This window comes from Paramacrobiotus metropolitanus, unplaced genomic scaffold, assembly GCF_019649055.1.
Source record: "Paramacrobiotus metropolitanus isolate TYO unplaced genomic scaffold, Prichtersi_v1.0 Parri_scaffold0000003, whole genome shotgun sequence".
Lineage (NCBI taxonomy): Eukaryota > Metazoa > Tardigrada > Eutardigrada > Parachela > Macrobiotidae > Paramacrobiotus > Paramacrobiotus metropolitanus.
In genome coordinates, this window is record NW_026570223.1 from 2924925 (window position 1) to 2945804 (window position 20880).

Sequence of the window (20880 nt, forward strand, 5' to 3'; positions counted from 1 at the left end):
ACTTATGCTGAAGTATAGATACAAAACATACAGTCATAATAATTATTATGCAGGTTCTGTACACTAACAAAACAAGAACAAGCATTTCGTATTAAACTTTGTAACCGTGTCAAGTCCCCGACAAGAGACCTGTTTATTAGGTTCCGCTTTCGATACCTGCATTACTGACTCTAATCAAATAATCCATCGCCTACGCGTTTTTAGAAGGTCTTTAATAATATAGACTATCCAGTTCCCGTTAAACTAGGGCACAAGCCCAACGGAAAAAATAACAAATGCCAAGTACGTGCTCCATCGATCTGTGCAAAAATATCAATTTTCTCTAAACAATTGTGGTTTCCAATCTATATACGTTAAAACTGCCCTAATTGCCGGCAAATGCCCTATTTTTCCAGTCTTGATCCATTTTGATCAGTAAGCGAAATATCAACAGCAAAAGTGTAACGTAATAATGACTTTTGACTTTGAAACAAAAAACAATCAATAATATTCTGTTGTGTATTCCAGCCTATAAGTGTGCTATGGAGGATTTGGAGCGACGGTAATAAAATTAAGACAGGCAGAGGTTTTATTGTTGACCTTCGTGACTGGCAAAGCCACTTCACTATCAACTGTTACAGTAAAGAGGAACACCGCATAGGTGTAAGCCCCATACATCTGTACAATCAATAATTATTATACACGAGATTCTGCATGTACATCAGCCGGATATATTCTTGGTAGAAGCGGATTAATACTTTCCGGCGAAACCAGAATCTGGGAATACAGCACCTCCACGGAAGCACTTTGGGGTTGAAAGCGCGATGTTGGAGTGAAAAGCGTCTTTAATATCTGCAAAAAACACAGCACCTATTGCGAAACAAATTGAAAATGTTTAAATTGTTCCTCACCGCACAAAAGGACAGCTTCCTGTTATTGTAGATTTCATAGGCTGCGTGCAGCGGTATTAGCATAACTGGACCCAGCGCCAGCATCCAGCCAATGACTGCAATTAGCGATTACATGCGGTAACAGATAGTTCAACAGAACGCCAATTAAGAAATTATATATTACGAAAGAATCAGATTAACTTTCATCTTTTCTGTCAAATAAAATAAATACACTGTTACAATACCAATGTATGCGATAATATAACTTTGTTTATTCTTTCCCGCTGCATCCAGCTCGAACCAACGGACAACGATCATAATTACATCAGCGTAAGCATAGACTGTATGGTATAAATTTTGTCCTACTGCTAACCTTGAGTCCACAACGGAAGTCTGACACCGTTGTACTTTGTTGGTTCGTAGTAAATCCAGTCAGCAACGATCAGGCCCTAAACAGGACAAATTAAAATTCTTGAGCGTCTTTCTGGGAATACCACGAGATGCGTAAACGTGCATTCGTGAAATCCCGCGTACCAGTGTGCACAAGGGAATCACACTCCACCACGCAGTCTTGTAAATCCAGTTCACGTGATGTCCGGTCATGGAGTAAATCAGATCCGAAAATTTGTTAACACCATACAGCAGTATGATCACGATTTCACAGAATCCAAAAAAGATGAGCGGCCATCCAGCTACATACGATTGCCTTGATTAATCAAATTTCGGGGCTTTTATCAACTAACCAGTAACAATATTAAGCCGTGCTACTATCAAAGCTTTTCAGGCCTAGCTCTGTTTAATCGCGGTGCCTCGATATCGCCGGTTGTAACTTACCTACAAAATCGTCGACTAGTTGAACCCAGTATATGCCAGCCTGCAATAAGCAAAGAAAACTTTACTTATAAATATTTATGCTCCTGAAAATCAGCAATAAACAGTTTTTCGAATTCCAGTAGTTCATGAACAATAATGTATTATTTGTATAAAGTTAATCATAATGCGTACCCTGGTTGTATACAACAAACCCACTGCAAAACCAGCACAGCAAATGGCCATTATAACCCATACTCGTCGTTTGGTGAATTTCGGCCAGTGATCGCAAATACCGGTTGCGACTACAGATTTCGAAACACAAAAATAACAATCGAAAAATTAACAAGCTAGGGTCTTTTGTAGTCAGAATTACCATACTTGTTTCAATTATGGCAAACAGGGTATCCAGTCCCAAGCATAAAATCTAAAACGCATTGGCGATTTACTCGAAACTCGAAAGCCATAAACCGAAATTTAGCATTTGTTTTCCAAATGTATTTACATTAATGCTGCAACTAGAGGATGCTTTCAAGTTTGTGCTTACCATAAAATTGAACAGAATAGCCCAAAGGGTCTGTAAAACCAACCAATAAAATAAAATCCGGGCGTGCTTTGTAAGTGGATTTGATAAGAACGGCACAGGATGACACCTACCGGCACTGGCATTCTGGATATCGCATCTGAAAAAGAGTCCGATTATTGATCCCTTAACTTCCTAAGCGTGTGCAGAAATATTGAAGTAGCAAATATTTCGGTTTACCGATAAAGATGTCAGATATATTTCATAGAAATCTTAAGAAAGAGTTCAACATATCTTTTGCGAAGCGTACCTGGGTAGGCGATAAAGGTCAGTCCCGGACCTACACAAGAGATCAACGCTCACAAATTTATTACATACATCGCTCACAAATTTATTACATATATTACATACATCAACGCTCACAAATTTATTACATACATACGAGATATTACATACATCACAAATTATTCACAATACTGTCAAGATATTAACTTCCGCTTACTTACCTTCTTTAACTATACTTCCCACCTAAAATGTTAGAAACGATTGTAAGGCAATTAAGAAATTAGCGTCCATTTAAATTCATTTTATTAAGTGGAAAACATGACAGTAAATTAATGCTCTACTTCTTACCGAAACGCCCATCTGTCCAGCCATGAATCCTAAGGCCTGTATTAAGAAAGCGGTATTTAAAATGCCAGTTAAAATTTCAAAATTCCTAGTTTTTGTCAACTGATGCACCCGTCTCCTTACTCATTTCAGTAAAAATAACACTGTAGGTACAAAATGGGCCAAGTCTTAAAACTTTTAAAACTTTTAAAACTTTTTAAAACTTTTAAAACTTTTAAAAATAAAATTAATAATATATAGTTTTGACAGTGATTTTTCAAAAAGCGTTTTTAAGGTTTTAGCAGTTTTTAAAAATAAAATTAACAATATATAGTTTTGACAGTGATTTTTCGAAAAGTGGTTTTCAGGTTTTAACAGTTTTAAAATAAAATTAATACGATTAATATATGGTTTTGACAGTGATTTTTCAAAAGCGGTTTTAAGGTTTTAGCAGTTTAATATAAAATAAAATTAATACGAAATGGCTATAGGCACCCCCTTTCACCCCCGTTATCTATTGCACCCCCTTTTGCACCCAGCACACTATAGGCACTTCTTTTTGATTAATCTATCTCTGTACCCCGTTGCGTGAGAAAGCTGTAGACAGTGACTAGACACACACCCCTATATTGTCCGTTAATGCTATGTTTTATGTTCGAATTTTCTTGACCTTAGGATGCAGAAAGTTGCACTCCCAACTCCAGACTTTTTTCTCTGGTAGCACAATTATGTGAGTTCTGCAACAAAAACTGCTCTGAATCTGGCAGCTCTGAAATAAGTAGCCCATCTTAAGATAATCTACGATCTGACAGTGACCGGGTCTACCCAGACGCTGTCCAAGAAAGCGACTTTAAGGAAATTTACTCGACCTTTTCCGCATCGAATCTGCCTTAAAGCAGTGTCAAACAGTCAAAGAGAAGCGCTCGTATATATACATATAAATATAGATATATGTAACGTATATAACGTATATATGTAACGTAACAAAATGACCGTATATATACGTATATATATATATATATATATATATTATATATTTTATATATATATATATATATATATATATATATATATTATATATATATATATATATATATATATATATATATATATATATATATATATATATATATATATATATATATATATATATATATATATATATGTAAGAGCAGTCCTTTGCCTATATATATTGCCCATATATATTGCCTTTAGGCATGGATTCAGGTTGTTTCCTATCTTGGGAACCGTTAAGGCCGGCTCAGATTCTAACCGCAGCTGAGTATGATGCAGCTGCTCCACCGCACGAGGTAGCTACATGCAGTGTCTACGCCGACAAATACGGTTCGCCAAACAACCTCATGAGGTGGAGCTGTTGCACCGTAACCAGATCTAGTTGGAATTTGAAAGTAGCCCTAAGAAAGGGTAAACTTGTAATTCTGTAACACAAGACAGACAAAAACGTAGCTGGATTAAAGTTAACACTGGACAGACAGAAATGAAATTCTGTGTTCTGTAACTGAGGAGACAGAAACGCTAAAGCAAGGGAGATGCATGTTAATTATGCGGAAGAAGGCAGGGCAATGGGCAATTGGACATGGCTGCCTTGCTAAAACTGTGGCAAAAAATAAGTTGAGATTTGTAAAAAGAGTTAAAAATTTGGAAAAAACACTCACGCTTCCGAAAGTGTGCCGACGTTTACCAGGGTCGCCACGCTAGTGTTTTTATGTAAATACCTGAACAAATCGTATCAGGTCGTCAAAACATTTTTGTGAACCAAAAATACTTTCAGAAAAATCATAGTCAGCGCTGTGGAAAAAAACTAAAAATTGGTGCCTATAGTCCGCGGAAAAAAAACGAGGTGAGAGAATTATCTAACAGAAAAGGGTGCCTATAGTAAAACAGGGTGCAAAACGGGGTGCCGTAGCAAACGGGGTGAAAGGGTGCCTATAGTCTCACCCTTATTAATATAAACATGTACTAGTACAGTGTAGGTTTGATGATGTACAATGATTTTTCAAAAGCGGTTTTAAGACTTTAGTAGATTTTAATTAATACTGTATATAGTTTTGAAAGTGATTTTTAACTACGTATAGGTTTTACGGTTTTACCGTTCTAGCAATATTTACTAATATTGTAAAGAAGTCCCTACATTCTATGTAGTGGCCGTGTCTGGCCAAGAAGCGAAAAAGCTTACTCCGCACATCTGATTCGCGGGAAATTCGATAGCAGATATTTTGATATCGATTGCAAATCATTCCCTCGAAACCTTAAGTAATTCAAACCTGGAATTGAAGTGGCAACTACTTAGCTACGCTCACCAGTTAAACTTACAGTTAGCTGCAGCCTGCTGCATCATGAAAATAAAACCGCATCTAGAGTTTTTCTAGATTACTTAAATTTTAATTTTTTACGGAGTAGGCAGTTGTACTTAAACAAAATTTTTCGTACTCATATTCGAGCATATTAATTTGATTTAAATTAAGTCGGCCATTGAAATTCAATATGCAAACACTAATAATTACAACGATATTTTAGTACTTACTTCCTTACAGTGCTTACGATTATTATTTAACGTTTCAGATCGCAGAAATTGCTAGTATTTTCTAGGTTGCAGTGTATAGTATGAATGCTGTACCGGAGCTAGCCTTGCCGGAACCGGCTCGGTGGCACCGGTAAATTAATTTTTTGAAGAAATAAAATACAGTTAACTGCAATAGCAGTTGATTTTAAATTTCATGAGCAACTGCTCGAAATTGGGCTGTTGTTGTTTCTTTCCACAAAATCACTAACTAACCATGCGCTATCAACACTGTCCAGTGAGCAAACTGCAAAATCGTATACTGGATGACTTTAGTCAACAGATCAAGATGTACGCAGTACTTGCTTTGCTTTAGCCTTTAGGATAGCATTGTGTTGTCGAGTCTACTTGGCACTTGGCAGCTTTTAATACAGTGAGTTATACTGTACCTACCAGAGCTGGTCCGATAAGTCATCGGAGGCCACCGATATGTCCGATAACTCCGATAATTCCGATGTTTTCATCGGAAAAAGCGGTATCGGAAAAATTCTGTATCGTATCGTAGCGGATCGGAAAATCTGTTTATCGGACGGAGCAGCAAAATCTTTAGCGTAGCGGAAGTTTCACCCGATAAACACGAAAAAACGATTATTTTAACAATTTTCGACTTAATTTTCAAATAAAACGTGAGTCGGAACGTAAATTTCTAGGCTGATGCCTTGCTAAAAAAGCGCCAAAAAATCGTTGAAACGCAATTTCAGCCAATAGACTACCGGTAAGTTTAAAAAAATCGTAAATTCGGCTTTTCGGGATGCGCCGGTGGATGCCGTCCAGTGCGAATTTTTACTTAAAAATTTTCTTTTTTTTATCGGAACATCGGATTTATCGTATCGGAAATTTTGGGCAAAATCGTAGCGGTATCGGAATCGTATCGGACAGTTGCAATATCGGAGCGGTATCGTAGCGGTGACCAAAAATCCATATCGGACCAGCTCTGGTACCTACATGTACTTACTATACGTTAAGCGGATAGGACTCATTGTAAAAAAGCTGCTAAGTTGGATCGAAAATACAGTATGTCATTGTAATACCATGTAATACCTCATTAAAAAAAACTGTTAGAACCTCAAAACCTCTTCTCGAAAAATCACGCTCAAGTTATGCATTTATTATTAGAAACTGTTTAGACCTTTGACCCAATGTCTAAAAAATATCTGTCAAAACCGAATATCATTAATTTTCCATTAAAAACTGTTAAAATCTCAAAACCATCTCTGAAAAATCCCTGATAAAATTCTGTGTTATTTATTTTTGTTATTAAAAACTGTTAAAACCTTAAATCCTCTTTTCAAAAAAACCAGTCTCAAAACCATATATTATAACAAATTGTTGAAACCTTAAAACCGCTTTCTCAAAGATCACTCTCAAACTATGTATTAATAAAAACTGCTAGAACCTTAAAACCACTTTTTGAAAAACGACCACAAAACTGAATATTAATAATTTTATAATTAAAACCTATTAAGACCGAAAACCACTTTCTGAAAATCACTGTCAAAACTGTATGTTGCTAATTTTATTTTTATAAACTGCTAGAACCTTAAAACCGCTTTCTGAAAAATCACTGTTAAAACTATATATTATTAATTTTATTTTTAAATACTGCTAAAACCTTAAAACAAAATTTTCGAAAAATCACTGTCAAAACTATAGATTGTTAATTTTATTTTTAAAAACTGCTAAAACCTTAAAACTGCTTTTTGAGAAATCACTGTCAGAACTATATATCAATAATTTTATTTGCAAAAACTTCTAAAACCTTAAAACCACATTTCGAAAAATCACTGTCAAAACTAGATGTTACTAGTTTTATTTTTAAACTGCTAAAACCTTAAAACCGCTTTTTGAGAAATCACTGTCAAAACTATATATTAATAATTTTATTTTTAAAAACTTCTAAAACCTTAAAACCACTTTCCGAAAAATCACTGTCAAAACTAGATATTACTAGTTTTATTTTTAAACTGCTAAAACCTTAAAACCGCTTTTTGTGAAATCACTGTCAAAACTATATAGTAATAATTTTATTATTAAAAACTTCTAAAACCTTAAAACCGCTTTCTGAGAACTCACTGTCACTGTCAAAACTATATAGTAATAATTTTACTTTTAAAAACTCCTAAAACCTTAAAACCACTTTTCGAAAAATCACTGTCAAAACTATATAGTAATAATTTTATTTTTAAAAACTTCTAAAACCCTAAAACCACTTTTCGAAAAATCACTGTCAAAACTATATATTATTAATTTTATTTTTAAAAACTGCTAAAACCTTAAAACCGCTTTTGGAAAAATCACTGTCAAAACTATATAGTAATAATTTTATTATTAAAAACTTCTAAAACCTTAAAACCGCTTTTCGAAAAATCACTGTCAAAACTATATAGTAATAATTTTATTATTAAAAACTTCTAAAACCTTAAAACCACTTTTCGAAAAATCACTGTCAAAACTATGTAGTAATAATTTTATTTTTAAAAACTTCGAAAACCTTAAAACCACTTTTCGAAAAATCACTGTCAAAACTGTATATTATTAATTTTATTTTTAAAAACTGCTAAAACCTTAAAACCGCTTTTTTAAAAATCACTGTCAAAACTATATAGTAATAATTTTATTATTAAAAACTTCTAAAACCTTAAAACCGCTTTTCGAAAAATCACTGTCAAAACTATATAGTAATAATTTTATTATTAAAAACTTCTAAAACCTTAAAACCACTTTTCGAAAAATCACTGTAAAAACTATATAGTAATAATTTTATTTTTAAAAACTTCTAAAACCTTAAAACCACTTTTCGAAAAATCACTGTCAAAACTATATATTAATAATTTTATTTTCAAAAACTTCTAAAACCTTAAAACCGCTTTTCGAAAAATCACTGTCAAAACTATATATCATTAATTTTATTTTTAAAAACTGCTAAAACCTTAAAACCGCTTTTTGAGAAATCACTGTCAAAACCATATATTATTAATTTTATTTTTAAAAGTTTTAACAGTTTTAAAAGTTTTAAAACTTGGCCCACTTTGTACCTACCCTCAAAAATAAGTATCGCAGAAACGTAAACATGATAATCTAGCACTCGGCATCTGTCAGTTACAGTTTGTTAAGGCAAGTTCTGGAAACTTGAAATTTGCAGCTTTTACCGAGAATACTGCAAACCCGGCAAGAAGAGAAGTAATGCCGTTGAAAAGAGATATGATAATTCCGTCAAAGTAGAAATTGTGCCTAGAACCGCAAATGCATAATACAGTCGCAAGATAATAAGATCTTACTGTATCATTTAATAGTTACCGGAAGGTGTTATAAGACGAATACCTGCAAGACGCCGAAATATGTGTCAGCTGAATTGACAGGCGAGTTAAACACGAGTAATTAACAAAAGTATGTGCATGACTTACGTAATAAGACCACCTCCACCCACGCTTAAGCTGAAGAACACTTGGGACGCTGCTTGCACCCACAGTTTTACTGATAATAAGCGTTTCCAGTTCGGAGTGATAAAATGCCAGATACCGCTAACGGCATTATCCAGGGTTCCTCCGTGAATCGTTAGAATTATCAGAATCACAAAAGGAAAAATGGTTGTAACCCATACGGCTATAATAAAAAAATACATATAAAAATTTCACTCAGAAATATCAACCTTTAGGAAATGCAGACCTTTTCCAATGCTGTGTACGCCTTTGCTTATGCAAAGGAATGCAACAATCCAAGCAAGTAGTAAACAAAGGGCAAGTCTCCAGTCGGGACTCTCTGGATTGGAAATCGACTCCGATATGCGCAAAACGTAGCTGCACCAAATCGTAGAAGTAAAATGTAGAAGGTCACAAAATAATAATAATAAATAATAATAAATAATTGCATATAGTATAATAATTGCATAATAATTGCATATAGGTGCTTTTATTGAGCTGCATTTACTCTTAACCAACTGCAAGGGTGTATGCTGAAGTACAGGGTGTATGCTGTTTTGCTGACTGAAGTACAGGGTGTATGCTGTTTTTTTGCATCTTCAGGTGATAAAATAATTCTAATAATTATACTGACATGTTGTTCCGGAAAGGTAGGGCGTACTTAACGTTCTGATTTTGAAGAAGGTAAAAAATAACGAAGAGCAAAAGAACATACCGATTAAAATATTCTTCCGAAGATGTAGTTTTTAGGCTTGGAGGAATAGGCGAAAGGTTCATTTGTTGAGCAAGCATGGGACTGTAACATCGGGCTTGGTACACTCCTCCCAACTTCCAACAGTTTATGGCGTCATTTGTAGAATGGCAAAAGGGACCAGAGTACGTTGAGCCACAGTGTGTCCAAGGGAGATCATCTAAAGGTAATTCCAAGATAGTTTGTTGACAAATGTTACAGTTGCGATAATCATATTTCTGAGGTGCTTTTCATATATACACTCGAATCTTCCTTACTTGTAAAACTGGCAAAAAGGTAAAAGAAGGCCCAAGCCAAAATCTGCAATTATATACGCATAAGAAATCTGAAGTCTCTTACCGGCAAAAAGAGGGAATGGGAAGAACAAAACAACTTTTTATTTCAGCTGTTATTATGGCCTTAGTACTATGCTACGGCACATATTACACACCGTTCGTTGCAATATACAGACACATGTACAGTATACCATTGCGTAGTAGGTGCAGATCAGAAACTGATTGGCGATGATGGCATATCCCAATCCTGCAACAAATTAAAAAAAGGTCGGGACCTTGGTCAGATCATAATTATTAATATTCTAATTTTTCCAAACCTGCCTTACAAAAAGCTCATACTGTAGAGAGCATCAACAACGAAGGTGACGAGTTTACTTGAGAGTCAAGACATAAGCGCGATTCTTCCTCGCACACCAGCCTAATAAGATGTACAGATGAAGGCATGAAGAACCCATAGTATCATTAACAAAACTTTAAGAGAAAGAAACTGAGACGGGAAACATTTAGCGGAGAACAAAGGAACAACTAATTTACAATTAAAGAAGAATCTAATAAGCTTCCTGCTTTCCAGCTCATAACTTCTCTTAAGGCTTTGCTTGACATATGTTTTTACCTCCAAAAAATGGCGACAGCCGCTGAAATATCTTGACAGGCCCCGTTCCGGTATATTGGCCCAATGCTATTTCCAACAAGATCATCGGGATCCCCATTAGCACCAGGATTATAAAATACGCCAGCTGTAACCAGTTCGGTAGTGTACAATACTGCTCATGCAGGTCATACAATACTCATGACCACTAAGCCGAACAGATAAAAGTATACAAAAAGATCTGAATTCTGTTCACAGACTATCTGTTATAGTGCTTGCATCAACTTGCGCACAAAGCTAAAAAACTTTAACGATGCTATTTAAACAGTAAGCAGGTTTTAAAATAAAAAACTGATTGCGCATAAATATGAATACATAAATGGGATACCAGAAAACAGTGATAATTTTGCATTCCGTGAGTAACGGTAAGTTCGCTAAACGCTTGCGCATTTCTTTATGCTGTGCAAAAGAATTATGCTGGTGCATTCAGTAAGCAGAGTAGAGCTATTTGTCTCTTATTATCGCCTGTAAATTTTACGGATTATATAGAATGGATTATTGTTTTACAGAAAAAATTTCAGTACAACGATCGATAATATGCGACGCTTGTTTATATGGGTTTTACCAGAAACGATCCACCTCCGAATAAGTATGCCAGATAAGGAAATCGCCATAACTGTAAAGGTTTCCGCGTTATTCCAGAATCGAAGGCGCAAACATGGAGTTACAGCTTCGAAATCACATACATAAAATAATCCATTAACGAATTTCTTACATCGCCCAAACCGGTAGCATAAGCCAAGCAGGATAAGTAATATTCCCAACGGCTGCTCCATTGTCGTCGTTCTTCCGTCGGTCTAACCTTTTGACCACTACCAGCAATGTGTGATTCAGCTGCCACATCAACCGCAGGAAGACGCTTTTCACGATTCTGAAATGACGGCAACTTGGAAATACTCTTAATTAAACTTAAAGAACCTAGCACAGAAAATGTGTGATTCTTCTCACAAAATACCTGCTTCGATTCAAAGTAACTTTTTAAGATCAGTTCCCAGCGCCGCATTCTCTCATGAGTCAACGGGGAACTGGCCATGATCACTGCAATAAAGTCAGCTACGGAACATCCACTGCGAACTGATAAACAATAGCACGCGAGTAAAATTAATTGCTCTCCGGGGTTTCCGCCTTAAAAAATTGTCCTTTTATAAAGTCATGTTGCGATTACGGCGTTCTGTGTACATGTACGTACGCACCGGTGCAAGCGTTGTGACATCGTCTAGTGCAATTCGTGCTGCTACAAAATAATATCACAAAGCCCAAGGGCTCCGAACAGCATTCGAAAATTGGAAAAATCTGAATGTAACTGGAAATTTGCGACACGAATTTGTTACCGAAAACACTTTTTAAACAGCCAAAAAATAAACTGTAAATTTACTAAGTGGCTAAACTTATACCTCATTAACTCGCTGGAACGCATAATCAAAATTCGCAGTATTTCTCTGAAAATTCGTGGCTAAAAGATACATATGACGTCCATCGCCTCGTACTTGGGGACCTCTTGTGGTTGGGCATTACCAATAATTCTCTGCTCACAGCACCAAACAACCCCTTCAAACTGGTGTAATATTACCGCACAAAGGTACGGTATATGTACAGCATCCTTTTGGACCAGATTCAAGTCACGAAATGCCTTTTACCGCGACGGTTTTAACCTGCTACTGTTTATCGATCTATTTTCCCTGTTTTGCAAGTAAATTGGCTGGTCAGGTCAGAAACCGGTTAATGTACTCTAATTTATGAATGGCTTGTGCATCGTTCATAGAGCGGTAAAGGTTATCAGGTTCTACCAAACTTCTACAATCATATGCACTCTGTACGGCGCACAAATCAATAGCACATTTGCAACTGCAGTTCGCCACCGGACAAAGCTGCCATTTTACGGAATCAGCGTATGTATTTTCAGCAAAATTTAAGCTTAATGGTCATTGAAAAGTCTTTTTAATTGCATGCTTAATAAGTTTAACAATCCACGGTTTTTACAAGAAGCATATGTTTGCAGCAGGTCAACTAGAGAGGTATTCCTGTAGATGTGACTGTTATGTCCAGTAAGTAAATCAAGAAAGCGTGTATTAATTTTGATCGTGATCTGTAAGATAAAACATGCGTACGCGTAATAAACTATCTATTCGAATCCAGTCTTAAAGAGAATTAATAACCCTGGCACTCCGACGATAGATAGTGACTAGATACTACTACAAAAATTACTATGTCATAGCGCATGGGAATTCATTTCGAATTGTTATTTCAAAAACAAGACGATGTTTGTAGGTGAAGGGAAAATCATGTACTTTGCATGAGGCAAAAGCCGCAAAGGTGACTGTTCAACGTTAATTAAGTAGCTGGATGATGATTAAGGAGCGGCAAATGAAAAAAATCACATGACAAGGTTGCTGAAAAAAACATGTGTAGTAATACAGTTCGTTGCTGAAGGCAACGCCGATTTTTTTTGTACACATTTTCCCAGAATTCCGCAGGAACGTTTATAACAAAGTGCAAGAAAACCAAATGCACTGAATAATATTTCGTCACAAAAATTTTCATATTTTGCTTACTTCTTAAAATGCGAAGCATTATCATTATAAAAATACTTCTTAGCCCCACATGATTATTCCGAAGTCGTGCAGTGTGCGTGTCAAGACTACCCGGTCTTGATATTTAACTTTGCCAGTAAGACCGCTCACGAAGCGAATACAATATAATGGGACCGCGTTTCGCAAATTCTTATCAGAATGTAAGTACTGTACCACCCCTTACAGCCTGAACATTGTTTTTTTTCGCATAAATTTTTGTTGAAAGAAAGAAGAATAAGTGCTAAAAAAGCGTTTCAATATATTAATCTAACAACAAATAACAGTGGGTGGAACGGGATCATTTCGCAGCCAAAATAACCACCTCCTCAGACGATGTCGGGTGGATAGGAACTGTCAGACCAAATTGCTTCTTAGTAACGCCCATATTGATTGCCACAGCGAAACCCTGCATCATTTCATCGCTTCCAATTCCCACGAGGTGAAGCCCAACAATCTATAAAACACAAAACTAATCACAAATTAACCCAGGTTTTTCCGCCTAGATTATTTCAAAAGCAATAAAATGGACAAATACCATGAAAGTAAAGCGGCACCATCTCAGGCACCATCTTAGCAGGTACAATGAAGCCAGTTAGTCTTTGATACACGTTTTGATAGTTAATTATTACAGTTGCTGGTTACGGGGCTTACCTTCTCATCTGCACCGGTACAAATCATTTTGACGATACATTTATTTTTATATTCCGTTAATGCGTGATACATGGGCGTATAGGATGTCTCATAGATTTTGATATGATCGTTTCCGTATTTCTTCTGAGCCTCCTCTGTAAGAACACACAACAAAACGTACAATCAATCAATCTTTAAAATTCTATATTACGCAAAATGCGTTGTCATCATCTTCTGAACAAGTTTTATTATCTTAACGCTGGAAAGCGATACGCCAGCAAATTTTACAATCAAACACTACGTCTGCTTCGGCAAATGTGCATACAGACAGATACCTTCTGACAACCCCACCGATCCACATGGAGGATGGGAGAATATCACACTAGGAATGTTTTCGTACGATAAATGTGCCGAAGTGTCCTTTCCAAATAGCTTTTCCGCCAAACGACGCCCAGCTGCGATAGCTACCGGCGTTAATTCTTTCTGTCCGGTAATATCTGCATAAGTAAAATTCAAATAACACAGTGTGTCTTTTTTTGTTTTTTTTGTATGTATTGTATTGTCATAAGCTGTATTGTCCTAAGCTGTATTGCGCGAATGTATTGTTCTAAGCTGTATTGTCCTAAGCTTTATTGTCCTAAGCTGTATTGCGCGAATTTTAAGCTCGCAAATCTGTTGACACTGTAGATCTGAACACAACCACGTTTTTCGCGACGTACCGCCAATAGCGTAAACGTTATCCATAGTCGTCTTCTGATATTTATCCACTTGAATGCGGCCACGTTCATTCATCTTTATACCCTGAAACCATTAAGCACTTCGCTAATCGTAATCAAAATGCGGTAACCCAAAAAAATAATTTGCTCATCAACTATCAAATAATTGATCTGACAGAAAACCAAACGCGTGCACCGGATGAAATACTCCAAAAAAAACAACTACCGACAGACAGCATAAAATAAGGAGAAAAATTTATACCAAATGCTAAGATGTTCCTACCAGTTTTTCCAGTCCGATGGTATCGCTGTTGGCAGTCCGCCCAATCGCCCATAATACACAGTCAAAGCCTTTATAATGTTTTTCACCCGATGTCAATGTCAAACTTCCGTCGGATTCGCGCTTCAGAGCGCTAGCCTGAAATTTTTTATGAATTTTGATTCCCTGGTGGCTGAATTCTTCTTCAATAGCACTGCCAATCATCCTTTCAAAATGATATAGCAGTCGTTCTTCTTTGATGAACATCTGAGCCTGACATCCAAAAGACCGAAACATGCCGCAAATTTCCACCCCTAAACCCAAGCACTTGCAGATTGAAGCGAAAAAAAATTCGGACCAGATAAAAAATTCCAACTACTCCTACCAACACCTACCAATATATCCTCCTCCAACAACGGCGACTTTTTTTGGCAATGCTTCCAGCTCGAAGAATCCATCACTGTCAATCCCAAGTTCCGCTCCTGTGTAAACAAAATTCATTAACACGGAAATTTCAATGTCCTTAGCATATTTCCTTGTCTTTGTTTACAACTACATATCTTTAACTGAAGCAACTACCAAAACTTAACGTTATCGGAATCAATAACGAACATTTCAAATTTTTCTCAGCAAACATCCAAGCTTTCTGATTTCTAATCTTCGCTTTTATTATTTTCAAATTTGATTTCCTATTTTTAATACCCGACTAGACTAACTGCAAATTATTAAACAAAAAATTCCCACCTGGAATTTCAGGCCATTTTGGGCGCCCACCGGCAGCAATCAGATAGTGTTTGGCCAACAATTTCCGCTCAGCAACTTGCAAGACCCCATTATCATCGAATCGCCCCACTCCGTTCACTAGTTCAATTCCATCCTGAAAAACGCTCATTGCAGCACCGACCGGAAACAGCACGGAGTGCCCGCATTTTAACCTTTTTCAGATTTGCTTCGTATATCCCGTTCAGTCGTTTCACGTAAGCGTCCCGTTTGGATTTAAATTTCTTCCAGTCAAAACCCTTGTACTCAATGTCAAAACCATAATCCTTCAAATCATGCTCAATATTGGCTGCCAAACTAGAAGCGTTCCACGTGATTTTCTTCGGTACACATCCCACATTCACCTGCAATTCACAACATAATAAAAATATGCTACAACATGACGCTGCGGTATATTACTATTAGCGCTTATTAAGTATTAACCATTTTTCGCAAAACTTAAACCAGAATAATTTCTACACATACGTACTTCAACATTTTCCCTCGAACAACTAGCAGATGCGCCAAACCATTAATTGGTTACGCGCTGTGAATTTGTGAATAAAAAATTTTAGTACGGAATATTTTCATGTCTTACACAAGTTCCTCCTAGGCGTCCTTCCTTCGACTCCACGAGGGCGACTTTAGCTCCCAAGCTAGCTGCCTTTCGAGCCGTAGCAATGCCACCTAGTCGGAACACACGAGGATTCAAACCTCATTCAGATTCTTATTACCGACTTCTACCGGAACGATAACCGCACCTGATCCGCCGCCTAGAACAACCAGATCGTATTGGCACTGGGCCTGATCGGAGCTCCCTTTGCGCCCTGGAATTGTCGGCATCGTTGACGAATGGAAAAAACGGGATGTTAGGGGTCGAAAATTTCTCGGACAAACTGAGAGAAAAGTGGAAGGGAGTCTCAGGTGCAGCGCAAAATGCACCTAGCAGCAACAATCTGGCATGAGCACATCAATGGACACATTTCAAAGCAGTTGAAGTGCTGTACGTCAGTATGTGAATGGCACTGAATGCAACAGCGAAATGCATTAAATAACGAAGCAGGTTCAAGAATACGCATCTCTGTTCAAGCAACATTTCTTGCTAGTTTAAACCGTAAAAATTAAAATCCTTAATAACAAATTAACAGTAACAACAAGTTTAAAATACCAAGTATACGGTTGTGCGACTAACCATAACACCTCCCAACGCAATCGGAGTACGGAAATGGTATTAATTAATTTTTGTTTGTCTGTTAAACGGTATTATACAAGTATAATTTTTGCAATTTGCAAATTCCAAAAATGAAATGAACAGCCTTCTGCAAGGCTCAGTTCACAAACCTTTTTGAATGCGAAATCGACTACGATATCTGTTGTTTGTTTTGTGTGGATGCACTCGTACGCGTAGGTTCGTCACTTCCGGTTGCAATATACCGCACTTTGTCACGCCTGTTCCCGACGTACGGCACCTTTGTACGCAATAGTACTATACGTACTCGTACTCGACTACTCACCACATCTTGCGCGTTCGAGCCCGACAACAAAAACTGCCATCACGGTTTTAATCGATTGGCCGGGAGGAATTTTGGTTTTGTAAATTCTGTCATAACAATTCTGTATACATCACTACATCAGTTACCGGTTCATTTTGTTTTGTGGTTTTGTTTTCAGTTTTCCTGAGTCGAATTTATTTGGAAACCCTGTTTTGTTGACAGCTGTAGCGCGCCATCCAGAGATTCGAAGTTGTGAAGACACGGTACGGTAGGTTCGCGTCGATTCCGTGATAACATACCAGTTCCAGAGTTCCTGACTGATCTTGACTCAATTGTGGCAGTTGTTGATGATCGATAATCGATATTCTGCACAGGACTTGCCAGCTCGCCATATTCCTTCATCGGGAAACTTCTCAAAGAAAAATATTGTTTTCGTCCTTGCGGGACCTTGCCTTTTGCTTCCATTAGGCTGGTTTGAAACGGGAATTCGGAAGCTTGACTAGGTTCGTCTTGCTGTTGCTTTCTGCATACTTTAATTTGTTTAATATTTATAGTTCTGCCCATCGTTATGCGGTTATGGTGCTTTTTACTTGCAGGTTAATGAGGTTATGTACTTTGCAGCCTTCTGCTTACAAATTTCAAGTAAAACTGATATGTTTTACACTTTACCGATTTTTTTGGTTTTCTCCCTTTTTACATTTGTTTTCTGTTTTTCTCGATTCAAAATCGAGACCGTAGCGATAAGAGTGTCCGTTTTAATGAATCTTGATCAAATTTTTTTCACCCAGTTGTCCCCCATGGATTTGTTAAGGGAAACTCGCAATAAGTATGTGTTACTAAAAATCGTAAATAAATATTTTGTTGTAGTTCTGATGGACGGCCCGACGATGAATCACGAAGAAATCGTTGTTCATACTGGAAATGTGCTCCATTCCGAGCATTTGAAGAAACGCGTGAACCTTGGTCCACAGGAAGAGGTATGTATAATTGTATATCCGTATATTCATAAATATATGAGGTATGACGCGTTCATGTGTAGTCAGTAAATTCAGATCTTTTCGTAAAACTTAGGAAGCGGGTGTATTAATAATTCCTTTTAAAATGTCTTATAACGTTAATGATATCGAAAGAAAGCTTCAGGCACGCAGTGAGGAAAATGAGCCGAACTTTAAAAAACAAAAAATCGTTTATGTGATATTAATTTTTTTGTGTTTTCTTACAATTACATTAATGTTGGTTTGAAAGAGCTACTTATTTTATTCCATAGAATTTTCCACAGCCTGGTGCTAGTTTCCGAAACACTTTGTTGTTAAGAGATTCTGATATTAGCCTAAGGATGTTAGTCTGTCTACTGAATGCGCTCGAATAATTTAGATGGTTTCTGTTTTCTTTGGTTTCCCATCAGTAACAGTCTGTTTTGTTGATGAGCGATGTTTCTATTCGTATCTTTTCTGCTGGGATCTCTTCGCGGAACATTTTTATACAAATTTTAGTCTTAATATTATTGGACGTGGTGGTGAATACTGGTTATTGCTGAATCATCCCTTCGTATACGGTATATCGTAGTTGCGTATTAGAGTAGTTTTGCGTAGAGGCACGTGTATACCGCACTGTTACAGCTGTGTATCAACTATCGATTGCGATAAAACATTGATAACGGAGCTTGCATATCTGCAGCTGATCGACTGCTTACTGGAAGCGCTGAAATCGTCTGCTCCTGTCCTTCAAGGATCTTCTGCCGAGGTTCGTTGCTTTGTTTGGTACGATACTGATGGGAGCTTCGGAGCTCAGCATTTCGGCCGGGAAATGGCGTAAAAAGTTGTGAAATTGATTACCTGGGAAGCGGTGTCCGTTGAGCGATATCTTATAATCTGCATGATTTTTCCGTATTTTACATTTCCATAGTGGTTAAGCTGAAAGAAGCAGTTATACTTTTAATTTAAATACGAACTGCAGTTTGCGAATTTTGCATTATTTGTGAATGTGTGACTTTAGGGGCGTGCACTGCATTGTGGAGATGGTAGTGCGGAGCTTTTCATTGATGAAAAGCGAGAAGATTTGAAGATCACCGGTAAATTGGATGTTCTTATTAGCGAATCCTCAGTTTTTAATGTATTTTCTTTCTCAGTGAAAATCTTCCTAATTGAAGTCACGCGGGAAGCCGTCAAGAATGCGGTCAGCAGCAGCTTGAAATATTTGCAAGTGGAAAGTGTGGATCTGTTGCTGGTGTCCGTTCCGTCTAATAACTACACTGATTTCCGTGAAGCATGGTTGGCCTTGGAGGAAGTAGTGAAATCCGGTGCCGCCGAAAGCATCGGTGTTAGTGACTTCAGCCTGGCGGAATTGGAGAAACTCTATGGCGAAGCCAGCGTGAGTGGATGTAAAAAAATTAACACCGTTGTGCGTTGATTTTGCTGCTGTTGGGAAGTGTTCATATTCACGTTGATAGTCTAATCATCAACAGGCATATATTAATTGTACGTAATATTAATTTTGTAATAGGTCAAGCCCTCTGTTAACCAAGTCAATTTGGAATCCTGTTGTGTAATTCCACCGGAGCTGTCGGAGTTTGCCAAAAAACACCAGATTCAGTTGTTGACTCACAATGATCCTAGAGGTTAGCATGTGTTTGTGCAGAGTACGCTGTGATAGTCTCAGCGAACAATTTAAAAATGATAATCTATGTTTTCTAGAGTAAACAAAGGCATTCGCAATCGCAGATTGATGTAACTTTTTGTATTGTAGTAATGATGGACTGCAGTGGGGTTTCTGACTTGTTGAAGTCTTCTACACCGTTCTTGAAATGCGATGATTGGAAAGCTTCGTGGTTAGTGCGCTATACTGCCATGGTCAAATTGCGCGGAGTAGTAAAGAGTCGAGGCTTTATTTTTTGCATTAGGCGCTGTTGAATCTTAAATTATTGCGCCAGTGATTACGAATTATTTAATTTTATATGTATTTTTGGTGTATCAGTTATTTAATCGCTTTCATTGATGCTCTCTAGGTATACATTCTGTGCGCTAAATTTTGACCATATGCATTTATGTTTTTGCGTATCTGAAAGAAAACATACTATGTGGTTCCGGTTATCGTTAAACATATTATCGTTCGTTGCGGACTAACGTGCTGGAACTAACAGTTGCTTGAATTAAGTGGAGAATAAGTACGGTTGTATTCGAGCAGCACAATATTATTATATTTAAGGGCAATTTTTTAAGCAGCATCCTGACTACTGGTAATCAAAAAATTTTCGGTTCACGTGGATCGGCAATAAAAAAGACGGATAGTTCCGATGTGTGTGAAATAAAGGGAAATTTTGAATCATAGCGGTTGTTGCGGTTGCCATTTTTTGGCAGAAATTGCTAAGTGGTCTGTGAAAGCTCAGATTTACCATTTTTATCGGTGATGGCTTTGACGTTGATTAAATTGTAATGAGACATTTATCCCCTCTTGTGCTATTTGAGCTATTTCCATTGCTTTAACAATGTTCACACCATTCCGGCGCAATAAAAACGTTTTTGTTCGAAATTGACAGTAGCTTACCTTCTCTTGCTAGAGACTAGAGTAACGTTTACCTTTTGAAATGCATAGATGTAAATACCAGAAACACATGGATAGTCAGTGTCTTTTCCTATCTTTGTAACTTCCTGCTTGCTGTAGCGATTTTTACTACTTGTTCATGATGATCTTTGATATGGACAGTTACTGTTTTCACGATGGGGACAGTCTGACACGCTAGGAAAGTTATAAAGCTTTGATGAAATGATGTATTTGGCTGACATACATTTTTTTCATAGCGGCGACTGCTGCAGCATCCGTATACTTAATTTTCGCTTCCGATTGTCATAACTTCACGCAATCGAATTAGGCAGGCTCATTTTTCAGCCATAAAACTCTTCTTTATGAACTTGAGTAACCGATCTGTTGGTGAGAACGTGTGTCGTGTTGGTTACTTTTTCCGCGGCTG

General features: G+C 37.1%; 3 protein-coding genes across 10 annotated transcripts; 1 reads left to right on the forward strand and 2 right to left on the reverse strand.

Moving 5' to 3' along the window:
* Positions 1 to 532: 532 nt before the first annotated feature.
* LOC129598432 (sodium-dependent proline transporter-like) lies at positions 533 to 11970 on the reverse strand. 5 transcript variants are annotated; one of them, XM_055496338.1, is made up of 24 exons: positions 11680 to 11970; positions 11442 to 11560; positions 11202 to 11357; positions 11052 to 11102; positions 10451 to 10574; positions 10029 to 10084; positions 9820 to 9862; positions 9527 to 9722; positions 9059 to 9189; positions 8797 to 8995; positions 8690 to 8713; positions 8542 to 8623; positions 2836 to 2871; positions 2709 to 2730; positions 2513 to 2542; positions 2337 to 2362; positions 2227 to 2256; positions 2061 to 2106; positions 1875 to 1984; positions 1704 to 1743; positions 1404 to 1561; positions 1243 to 1318; positions 891 to 985; positions 533 to 831 (listed from the first exon to the last, which is right to left on the reverse strand). In XM_055496338.1, the coding sequence occupies exons 2-24, from the start codon at positions 11517 to 11519 to the stop codon at positions 676 to 678; spliced, it is 1965 nt and encodes a 654-aa protein (XP_055352313.1). In that variant the 5' UTR covers positions 11520 to 11560; positions 11680 to 11970; the 3' UTR covers positions 533 to 675. The 5 variants fall into 5 exon arrangements, with proteins under 5 accessions (XP_055352313.1, XP_055352305.1, XP_055352318.1 ...); XM_055496330.1 differs by having other exon boundaries at positions 11442 to 11611; XM_055496343.1 differs by having other exon boundaries at positions 11442 to 11524; positions 11881 to 11942.
* A 1055-nt stretch (positions 11971 to 13025) lies between these two features.
* On the reverse strand, positions 13026 to 16770 carry LOC129598455 (glutathione reductase-like). Its single transcript, XM_055496371.1, has 11 exons — positions 16613 to 16770; positions 16182 to 16362; positions 16019 to 16107; positions 15597 to 15785; positions 15406 to 15538; positions 15057 to 15143; positions 14686 to 14975; positions 14406 to 14487; positions 14022 to 14183; positions 13708 to 13841; positions 13026 to 13510 (listed from the first exon to the last, which is right to left on the reverse strand). Exons 1-11 carry the CDS (start codon positions 16613 to 16615, stop codon positions 13355 to 13357), a joined length of 1506 nt encoding a protein of 501 aa, XP_055352346.1. The 5' UTR covers positions 16616 to 16770; the 3' UTR covers positions 13026 to 13354.
* Positions 16771 to 16943: 173 nt separating this feature from the next.
* Positions 16944 to 20199, forward strand: LOC129598461 (glutamate--cysteine ligase regulatory subunit-like). 4 transcript variants are annotated; one of them, XM_055496402.1, is made up of 8 exons: positions 16944 to 17181; positions 17255 to 17416; positions 17781 to 17890; positions 18591 to 18656; positions 18909 to 18984; positions 19042 to 19283; positions 19416 to 19530; positions 19659 to 20199. In XM_055496402.1, the coding sequence occupies exons 3-8, from the start codon at positions 17786 to 17788 to the stop codon at positions 19820 to 19822; spliced, it is 768 nt and encodes a 255-aa protein (XP_055352377.1). In that variant the 5' UTR covers positions 16944 to 17181; positions 17255 to 17416; positions 17781 to 17785; the 3' UTR covers positions 19823 to 20199. The 4 variants fall into 4 exon arrangements, with proteins under 4 accessions (XP_055352377.1, XP_055352370.1, XP_055352362.1 ...); XM_055496395.1 differs by having other exon boundaries at positions 17288 to 17416; XM_055496387.1 differs by having other exon boundaries at positions 16944 to 17176.
* Positions 20200 to 20880: the final 681 nt, after the last annotated feature.

Excerpts from the sequence above, each read along its gene's own strand:
- LOC129598455 (XM_055496371.1), bottom strand. Across the intron at positions 16,108-16,181 it reads TGTTCTAGGCGGCGGATCAG|GTGGCATTGCTACGGCTCGA; the intron begins GTGCGGTTATCG and ends TGTTCCGACTAG. Across the intron at positions 15,539-15,596 it reads ACGAAGCAAATCTGAAAAAG|GATGGAATTGAACTAGTGAA; the intron begins GTTAAAATGCGG and ends AGCGTTTTTCAG.
- LOC129598461 (XM_055496402.1), top strand. The coding sequence starts at position 17,786 with ATGGACGGCCCGACGATGAATCACGAAGAAATCGTTGTTCATACTGGA. Across the intron at positions 17,891-18,590 it reads ACCTTGGTCCACAGGAAGAG|CTGATCGACTGCTTACTGGA; the intron begins GTATGTATAATT and ends GCATATCTGCAG. Across the intron at positions 18,985-19,041 it reads AGAAGATTTGAAGATCACCG|TGAAAATCTTCCTAATTGAA; the intron begins GTAAATTGGATG and ends TTTCTTTCTCAG.
- LOC129598432 (XM_055496338.1), bottom strand. The coding sequence starts at position 11,519 with ATGGCCAGTTCCCCGTTGACTCATGAGAGAATGCGGCGCTGGGAACTG. Across the intron at positions 8,996-9,058 it reads CGTACACAGCATTGGAAAAG|CCGTATGGGTTACAACCATT; the intron begins GTCTGCATTTCC and ends TTTTTATTATAG. Across the intron at positions 1,985-2,060 it reads GTTTGCCATAATTGAAACAA|TCGCAACCGGTATTTGCGAT; the intron begins GTATGGTAATTC and ends CGAAATCTGTAG.